Source organism: Bison bison, unplaced genomic scaffold (genome assembly GCF_000754665.1).
Source record: "Bison bison bison isolate TAMUID 2011002044 unplaced genomic scaffold, Bison_UMD1.0 scf7180017864167, whole genome shotgun sequence".
In the NCBI taxonomy this organism is placed as follows: Eukaryota; Metazoa; Chordata; class Mammalia; order Artiodactyla; family Bovidae; genus Bison; species Bison bison.
The window spans coordinates 4,802,855-4,812,480 of record NW_011494739.1 but is presented as its reverse complement, the minus strand read 5'-3'; the positions used below and the strand labels follow the sequence as shown (position 1 = coordinate 4,812,480).

The 9,626-nt window shown below is 43.0% G+C and overlaps 1 protein-coding gene across 10 annotated transcripts in view; it reads right to left on the bottom strand.

The window, feature by feature from the left end:
* The window catches only part of STX16 (syntaxin 16), a 26,895-nt gene that overhangs the window by 9,158 nt on the left and 8,111 nt on the right, over nt 1-9,626 (bottom strand). For 4 of the 10 annotated variants that reach the window (XM_010841830.1, XM_010841833.1, XM_010841834.1 and 1 more), the window contains 4 exons: nt 8,363-8,374; nt 1,978-2,095; nt 1,753-1,860; nt 998-1,138 (listed from right to left, as the gene is read on the bottom strand). In XM_010841830.1, coding sequence (XP_010840132.1) covers nt 998-1,138; nt 1,753-1,860; nt 1,978-2,095; nt 8,363-8,374 — 379 coding nt within the window. The remainder of the gene's footprint in view (nt 1-997; nt 1,139-1,752; nt 1,861-1,977; nt 2,096-8,362; nt 8,375-9,626) is intronic. The other 6 variants (XM_010841836.1, XM_010841829.1, XM_010841835.1 and 3 more) reach the window with 2 other exon arrangements.

The window sequence follows — 9,626 nt, the reverse complement described above, 5'->3', positions numbered from 1 at the left end:
GGATGGCCAGGAAATCGCAGCTGAACCAGACCTGAACAGATGCTGAGTGTGCACATGCGTGCGCACTGCTCCTCACAGCCTTCTCATTTAGTCCCGACAGCCACCCTAACTAAGAGGCAGGTACTACTATTATCGTTTCCATTTTACAGACGACAACACTGGGGCCTGAGAAGTTAAAGGAGAATCATATAACTGTTAATTGCTAAAAGCCAGGACCCAGATGCTCTTAACACCCCAGGGCTTCCCCAGGCATCATGCCCCATCTCTGTGCAGCAGCAACCCAGGAGGTGTAAACAAATGAAAAATGTAACTGCTTATTTATACACTAGTCACACTGCTTTTTAAGATTTTTAAAGTATCTTTTTAAAAAAGTCTTTATTGAGTTTATTACAATATTGTTCCTGCTTTATGTTTTGTTTTTTTTTTGGAAAGGGGGCATGTAGGATCTTAGCTCCCCCAACCAGGGATGGAACCTGTGTCCCCTGTGTTGCAAGGCGGATTTTTAACCACTGGACCATCAGGGAAGTCTTGAGTCACATTATTTTAAAATTACTCAAGTTTAACATTTTACAAGAGACACTTCCAGGAGGCTGAGTTTCTCTGGGATATCAAGAGATTTAGTCTGGGTAACTGCTCCCCATCTGTTCAATTACAACTACCCTTTTTTTTAAACAAGAAAAAAATTTGCAAACTAGTATACAATAGAAGTTACACATCTTAAAATCAAATGATTGAACTCAATAATGCTCTGAATTTAATTTTCAGATCAATCCACAGTAGTATTTAAAAACAATCAAAAAACAGTCCCCACTCCTGCAGGACAAGGAGTGCAGATGCTGAAACCTGGAGGAGCTCAGGGCCTCCTGGGTCCCTCTGTGAACTTCAAGCTGGGAAGCAAAACTCTAGGCCTCATTTAGCACTGTTCTGTGGGCTGGCTTTTGAGAGGGTGAGGAGGCCGGGAGACCAAGTTCCCACCTGAGGACCCCTTCCCCCTCACCTGGGTGATCTCCTGTGTGGTTATCTCAATGGCATGCTCCTGCTCGCTGCTGTCATCCAGGGTAGGTCGGTTTAAGTGCTGGTCATGAAGGCTGGCTAACTCCTTCATCTTCTGTTTAATCCGCCCAACATCATACTGTATCTAAACAAATGAAATCCCAGAGCTCTACTCTCTCCCTCCAAGTGTCTGTCTGCCTCTGAGACAACCAGCTACACGCAAGAGTATGGAGCTCAGTCTTCAGCCAATTCATAGTTGACTGAGCAACCTTTAATTCAAACCACCAGACATTCAAATACCACTCTTTCTGGTTATACAGTTCTTCAGTTTCTTTCTGTAATTCGGGTGTTGTTTCGTCACTAAGACAGGTCCAACTCTTTTGTGACCCATGGGCTGTAGCGTGCCAGGCTCCGCTGTCCATGGGATTTCCCAGGAAAGAACACTGGTGTGGGTATCCATTTCCTTCTCCAGGGGTTAATCTTCCCAACCCAGGGATCAAACCCGAGTCTCCTGCATTGGCAGGCGGATTCTTTACCACTGAGCCACCAGTTACTACTAAAACCAAAATCACAAGCATGCCCACAGACATACACACCTTTCTTGTGATGTGTGACCTGAATAATTCTAAAGCCAACACACTTACAAGGACATGCATTCAAGTTGCAGCCAAATCAATCTTTATGGCAGATACCTTAAAACATATTAATGTCATAATTACCTCAATAAATAAGAGAGTGTGAAACGAACATTCCACTTACTTCATCCACTCCATCCACCCATTTAGGAGGGGACCGCTTTGTCACACCAATTGCGGCTTCTGGGTCCAAGCTGATGCCTGACACCAGAGCCATGCGATCATCAGCGAGCTACAAAGAAATAAAGGGACATTAAAAAATTATTCAAATTCAGTCCAGACAAGCACACTCTTACTCCCTTTTAAATGTTGCTCACTAAGACAGAAATAGAGGAGCAAATGCACTTGCCTGGATTACAAACTTGCTTTTGATACTGCTAGGATATGGAACTGTTTTCCTATCTTTCCACGTACCACTTCTTAATTTCCTTGGACATACTTGTGAATATGAATTTGACTTGATCTGGCTATGAAAATGTAATGAAAAAGTCAACAAGAGATCCTTAAAAGAAAAACCTTAGTATTGTACTATGATGGGGTGGCATGAAACTCAGCAATTCATTTGATCAGACACATTAAAAAAGAAAATATTCTAGGCTATAAATGGAACCAACGCAAACATTTCAAGGTTTACTTACAGACACTTAGCTTATTTCGTAAATAGGGCTGATCCAGTTATCTTAGTCACAAGATCATTAATCAGGTTTAAAATGTGTCAAAGAGCTGCCTAAAACAGTCCGCAAATTATCTACCATTTGGCAAAAGCAATCCTTAAAATCTCAAGGCAATCTTACACTGTCACTCCCTTTCTTTGGTTAAATGTCCACAGGCAACATTTTCCCTTATTTTCAAATGATCTCCGTAGTACTTGTTTATTTTACCTATGTAATACACTGCCTTGGAAAGCTTGTAAGAATGGGAGAGAAATCACAGGTTTGGTGTGGTTAAACTGTTCTCTTGCCTGGAGGCAGTGAACAGCTGAAAGGATCTCGAGGTACCCCTCCAGAGTTCAGAATTTATAAACGCCAGTTTCAAAAGATGCAAATGATGATCAGGAAATAATGGAAAACAGCATATAGAAGTCTGCTACAGGTAGGACTTTGTACATTTTCTAAATCGCACTGCAGAACTGGGTAGAGAATGTATACTGCTTTTCTTCACCACTCCCTGCATTTATCTAAATTTATTTTTTCACTCATTCGGCAAATGTTTTTTTTTTTTTCTAACAATAAAGGAACAAGGCAAAATTTTTAACATCCTCAGATAAGGATAAAAGGGGGTAAAAAAAAAAAAAAATCACACAAGGAAAAGCCTACATTAAAAGAATTCTTCAAGCAACAGCCCTAAACCCGGAACAGGGAGATTACAGCAAAATTCCTAAAAGCACACTGGAGTCTTGCGTCCGGCTCTGTCACAGCGGGGGAGGCGCTGCCCCCACTGGCTCCGGGGGGCGTCTGACGCAATGACCACGCTGAAGGGACCAGCCGCCCCAGCAGTGCTCCCTGGGCATATGAATCGTGATCAGGCCCAGCGCCTTCCGCAGTGGCGTGGACCCTGCAGGGCCAGTGTCATTTCAGGTCCTGAACAAATGGTGCGTCACCCCACCTGCGCTATCGGGGCTCTGCGTCTGTGCTGTGTAATTCTCAACCACAGCCACCTTGTTTGTTTTTAAGAGTTCACTAATAGGAATTTTACCTTCCTTTTATTATTTTAACCCTCGCACAAGCTAGGTGAGCTAGGGGCTATTATTCCAATCTATAAATGAGGAAATTGAAACCCAGAAAAGTTAACTAGCTTGCCCAAGGTCACAAAGCTATTATGTGACAGATTAAAACCTGGGTTGGCTGACTCCGGAAGCCCCAATCACCCCACCAGCTGCCAATCACTTTGGCAGGCCCATGAAATACAACTGCAATTTGCTAAGAAAATGTTATCAGGATAACAAGCCCTCACCTTCAAACAACAACAACACAAGACACAGTCCTCGGATCCATTTCCCAGCAGCAGCACCAGGGACCACAGGATAGGCTCAGCCGAGCACAGAGGCTGGACAAACTGGCCTCTCTCGAGTCTGCAGACACAGCCCCTCACCCCACACACAGCTGTGTGCTCCTCAAAACTGCCCCCAAAGCCACCAAGAGCTGTGCAGTCTTGGAGTGGGCACAATGACCAAACCAAAAGGGACCAACCATAGACCAGCACCCAGCACCTGCTGGCTGGACAGCAGGCACTGGACACAGAGCTGCTGCCTACCTGGAGCAGAACTTAAACCTCCAGCTGTTCCCACAAAGCGACACCTGCGGGTCATTGAGTTTCCACTGCGCCAGTGGATCATCTAATACACTGCCTGTTACTATTGAACCATATCTCAATAAAATGATGGTAGTCATTTGTTTTATTAAGAGATTCTAAACTCACAATTCTGTACTGTTGTGACTGTTAACCAAAATACACTAAACCAAAAAAGATACAGAGGGTTTACCTAAGTTTATCTGCACAGTAGTAACTAGTATCAATTTCTCAAAAACAAGTGAGAAATTTTTATAAATCACATATGAAATCAGTTGAAGTGGATTCAACTCTTTTTTAAGCAGTACTTGGTTTTACATAGTAGACCTGTGCCCCCAAAAAATGCACGTAAAAGAGTGCACACACACACCGTCTTCAGGAGTCCCAAGGAAGCTTGCTGGGGACCAAGGGGAGAGATGACTCCCCAGCTAGCCAGCCCCAGCTTTCCACAGGCTGTATCAGGATTGTGCCAATGAGACAGAATAGCTGATTCTCTAAGACTAAAAACTTTAAACAGGGAATAATTTGTCCCCTTTATGATACCATCTATAGCAAGAGTTTATCATGATTAAGACAGGCAGCCTTACAAGAAACGTGTCATTTATTTGATCGGAATCAGCTTGTAATACCTATCACAGTATGTACCATTTTTTAAAAAAAATAGACTGTTTTAGGAAGGGAAAATCTAACAGAAGATAACCGTCAATTAAAACTGGGAACAAATATGAACATTAAAAAAATACATTTTAAATGCAAAACAATCACCCTTTCAACTTCAGAAACCTCACTTCTCATTTCAACGTTTTTCTCATTTTTAAGATCCAAAATATGTTCGTTTCCAAGCTGCCATTCAAGTCAACTCAGGCCTTAAAAAGCTGTCAGGTTTTTCACTCACTTTACTTGCTGCTCTTCCATTCCATGTCTCCCCAGTGAAGAGACGATGATGGGCAGTAAAGTTTTTAACGAACTTATGCTTCTCAAGTTAAAAAAAAAAACAAACAAAACTTTCCATGTTTTTAAATAAGAAAATAATATATAAATAAAATTGTACTCCTGAGAATTAAGAATTTAAGAATTCTTATTTGTAACTCTGTCCTCTAAGAACTATAGGGTGCGTGACCCCACCCCAGAGTCACCCAGCTCAAGCGCATCAGTGCAGGAAGATCCCAACGGTTGCTCACAATGGCACGCCCACTGGCTTCTTGTTGAGTTCATCAAAGTTATCTATGCCCTCGGTCCACTTCAGACATCGACAACTGTCCCTTTAAAGAAGACCAGATAGCACGGACAAGCGCTTGATCTATGGACAGAAAACACACACACACGACGCAGCCTTATAAATCTTGCTGTTCCAACTATACAGCCTTCCTCCTCTTATAAAACCCGACCTTTATGAGAAGTCTGATTTAGTGTTCCATAAGATTAAGGATATGCAAAGCCTCTGGAGAGATTAGGAAAGTCAAATATATCCACACACACATGCACACTCATCTAAAAAAAAATAGACTAAGGTCAGTCATAATGCACTGGTAATAAGAACCAATAATGACAATTCTGGATCGTTTGCAGCAAGTCCAGATGGGAAGTTGGCAAACACCGCCTGGCGGCCCTGGTTTCCACCTGAGACAAGGTGGGCATGTACGTGGTGCAGTCAACTCACTGTGCTCAGATGGCTAACAGACATTTAAGGCTGAAGAAACCTCCTTCCTTGGAGGGAGTGAAGAAGCATGTTATATAAAAGAGTTGGGGGCTATCAGCACCAGTTTTTTCTCTCTGATCTGTGATCGTTTTAAAATAGTGTTTACCTTTTCTGATTATGAAACAATAAATGTTCAAGATAGTTATTTATGTGTGCAAAAAATACAGAATTAAAAATTCTGACAACCACACCATCCAGACAAAATGTTGCTAGGTTCACTAACCTTCCTTTTCCCCTCAACTCTCATAAACAAACTTAAAAAAAAAAAAAAAAGTAGGAAGCAACAACTGCACGCACCATAGGTTATGGACTGAACCCCCACTTTCAGCCCAAGACAGACCTGCAGAGAAGACGGCGGCCTGTTCCTCAAACACCGATACCAAGGGGCTGAGACTTCCCTTCTCAATGCTGCCCCCAGCAGGGGGACCAGGGAGCAGCCCATGCTGGCTGGCCCCACGCTCCAGCCACTTCACCCTGCCCTTCCCAGGCTATGTGGTTTGGGAACCTGATGCTTACATCTTGTAATTTTAAAAATCATTCCTTCTATGAACTTAAAAAGCCAACAATTTGGGAGATGACTCTGTCATAAGTGGGGAGTAGACGAGATCAAGGCCAGGAGAGTGATGGGGTGGTGTTCTCCCAGGGCACTCCTTACTTGTTTCTGGAGAAGAGCAGAGCCTGGTATCCCCAGGGTGCAGCTGATTTTCAAGGTGATTTGAGAAGGAGAAATGACAAACCCATGTGGCCACCATGACACAGTCAGGACAGCGTGCTTGGGCCTCACCGACACAGGGATGGCCTCCATCTGACCCACGTCGGGGGCAACTGGAAGCCCGACTGCACCCTGGCAAAGTTGGGGCTCTGGACGCTGTTCACAACACGGCCCCGCTTCTTGCTCAGCACCGGGCACGCAGTCGTAATAAACACACACTCATAATTAAGTGCGTGAGTCAACACTAAATGCAATGAATTAATGAAGTAAATACAAGACATGTCATGTACAACTCACTTCATAACGGATGTGCTGATTCTGGACAAAGGACAAGAAGGGGAAGTGAACGGGTGGCGGGCTGAGGGGCCATGCGGCCCCAGAATGGACAGGCTGGGCCTCGGGGCATGTGGCCGGAAAGGTGGCTCTCACTCTGGGTCTCTGCTCCAGACTGTGGCAGAGAGAACTTGGGGTGGGGCGGGGGGAGCCAGTGTCTGGAACTTACTGCCTGAAGAGGAAGTAGGAGAGCCTGGAAATAGGTTCAGACGGCGGAGCCCTCAGGAAAGATGACCCTGATGAGCCGAGTGGGAGAAGTGTTCAAACTTAGGCCACTGTGACTGTTTCCCAGCACCGCCCCCCCACCATCCCAACCAGGGCACACTTCTTTTTGGGGGCCACAGGTTCCACGTTTCCAAACCATTCAGTAAGGGCAGCACCCATTCCTAGATGGATGGGTTTGGTTTTCAATACTAATTGGTTCTTAATGACTCAAGCAATAGACGCGCATGGTTTAAAACTATCTGCCCGACCTAAGAAAAGGGTTGGCAGTTTCCCTTCCACCCCAGACTTCCTGGAAGTTATCCATTGTCAACAGCTTCTTGTGTCTCTTCTCAAAAATCTCCCAAGTACTCACAAGCCTGAATGTGAGTTATTGTTCTTAAAAAATAAATAAATAAAACATAATTTTTTTTAAAAAGAGTGGGAATTGCAGTATCCATCATTATACATCAGGCTTCTTCCCACATGGCCCTGCATCTGGGAGCTCACTGCCCCGCAGGCCTGAGACAGGCTGGAGCCTCTCACAGGCGCAGCACAGGGAGCAAGCGAGGCTGCACACTTCATGCAACCAGCTCCCCAGGAAGGGTCTTCAGGCTGTCTCCCATCTGCAGTTATTACCAACAAGTAAGGGACCCACTGGTTTCAAAGACAGTGAGTGGGTCTAACCCCACCTCACAGTTCCTACTTCCAAATTAAAACAAAAGCCAAGGACACCCTCCCACCCCCAATTTTAAAAGGGCCCTTTTAAAAATGTATATCCTGAGGAAAAGTATTTCCAACCCCTTCCTGGCTGAAACAGTTAATAGAAAACACAAAGCCAACCATCACAGTTCAATCTCTTTTTTCCTCCACGCTTTATTAGCATGACTGGAATAAAGTGCTGTGAACACGTACCCTCTCCATCTTCCGGGAGAATTGCTAATAAGTAATGAAAAGGCCAAAATCGTGCTGCTAGGAAGGGGGCCACGTAACCATTAGTCAGTCAGCACGACCCAAGGGTCACTCGCTCCATACCAGTGACACCTCAGCAGACAGCTCAACAGGTCTGGTGGCTCTGGGGCCGGCTTCCTGAGGGCTTCTGCCAGACATCACGTCCTCCTGCACCACCACCAGCCCGCCCCCACGACCCCCCTGCACAGCCTGGGGAGCCAAGGGAGCTTCGTGCATCATCTGAAAACAATCTGGCTGATTTTAAGTGGGAGAACGCGTTCAACCTTTACTGCCTCCAGAGTTGAGACACTTTCCCAAGAGTAGCAGATACTGTTACCAAGCCCTTCTCTACATCGTCAATTCACCTGGTATGAAAACACAGTAAATGAATCCTAAGGATTAAATTGTAAAACACAACAAGGAGAAGTAATCATGACAAATGCTAAAATATGTGTAAACTCTGTTAGCATTTTACATATAACCAAAGATTTCAGAGAAACAGGCATTAATTGTATATACTGACATTCAAAAATATTGAAAACACAATACCTCATCCAGCTCCTGAAGAGATATGTTGTTGCCATCAGCCCATCCAGTTAGGGACAGCGGGGGGGAAAAAAAAAACAAAAAACAACAAAGGATGGGGACAGACAGACAGATAGATAAGGGATGGTCAGTTGAGAAAACACTGAGATTTCAAGCAACTCTTAAGTTGACTAAAAATACAGATCTACTAATCAAAGCTTTTAAAAAATCTCCCCCTTCTAATTCTTGCTTTAAAAAAAAAAGCTGTATCAATATTTAATTTACTGTGTTTTTTACTTTTATTTACTGTGCTTGTTCTGGTAAAAGAGGTAGGAATCAAACAATAAACAGCTGTAAAAATTAAAATACAATAGAAACAAAACATACTTGTTTTAAATGCAATAAAATATAATGGTATTTCTATTTCACAAATGTCAAATAGCATATACAATATTCTAAATTTCCCTTAGGAAGATAAGAGAGCAAAGCTAAAACATAATTTCACTGTGTCAAATAAAAGTAAATTTTAGCACGTAAATCAGCACTGCAAATACAGCAAAATCAGAACGTGAACAGCCCACAAGAATTGTCTATGGCCGTATTCAGATGATATTTGAGTGACCACATATGTAAGGGCTCTGCAAATTAAATCCCGCAGACACGGCTTCCTCCGTGGCAATAAGCAAGCCGAGAACCACTTGTCCCCGGAGAGAGACACAGGTGGTACAAGAAAAGGAAAACTCTCCCCATGTGCTTGGCATGTATTATAATAAGTCTAGGAGGCACACTGTTATTATAAGGCTATTATTAAAAAAAGTAAAAACAAAAAGGGGAGTTTTTTTTTTTAAGAGGAGCAGAAAGGAAGAAGCATCGGCAGGCAGAAGATTAAGTTTCAATTTAAAAGGAAAGGATCTTTTTACAATCAACGTGGAACTCTATTTTCTAAACAGATCTTTACTAATGATAGATAATGTGAACAAATAGGTCCTTTTTTTTTTTTAACAGTATTGATCACTGAAATACTTAGTGGTGAATTTCAATAATCAACTGTGTTGATATTTTTTTTATCCTGAGCAGTAAATTTAGAAAATAAAAAAATATAACTTCCTTATTTAAAAATTAATAGTGCAAATGAAACTGGTCTATCAGGGCCAAAATACTATTAAACAGTGACAGTAATAACAGTGTAACCACACAACATTCCTCCGTGTAAAAATTCAATTAGCTGACATTATAGAAAGCTGAAAGGCCCCTTCATTCCTTCTACAATTTGCCATGAGAGCAAGAA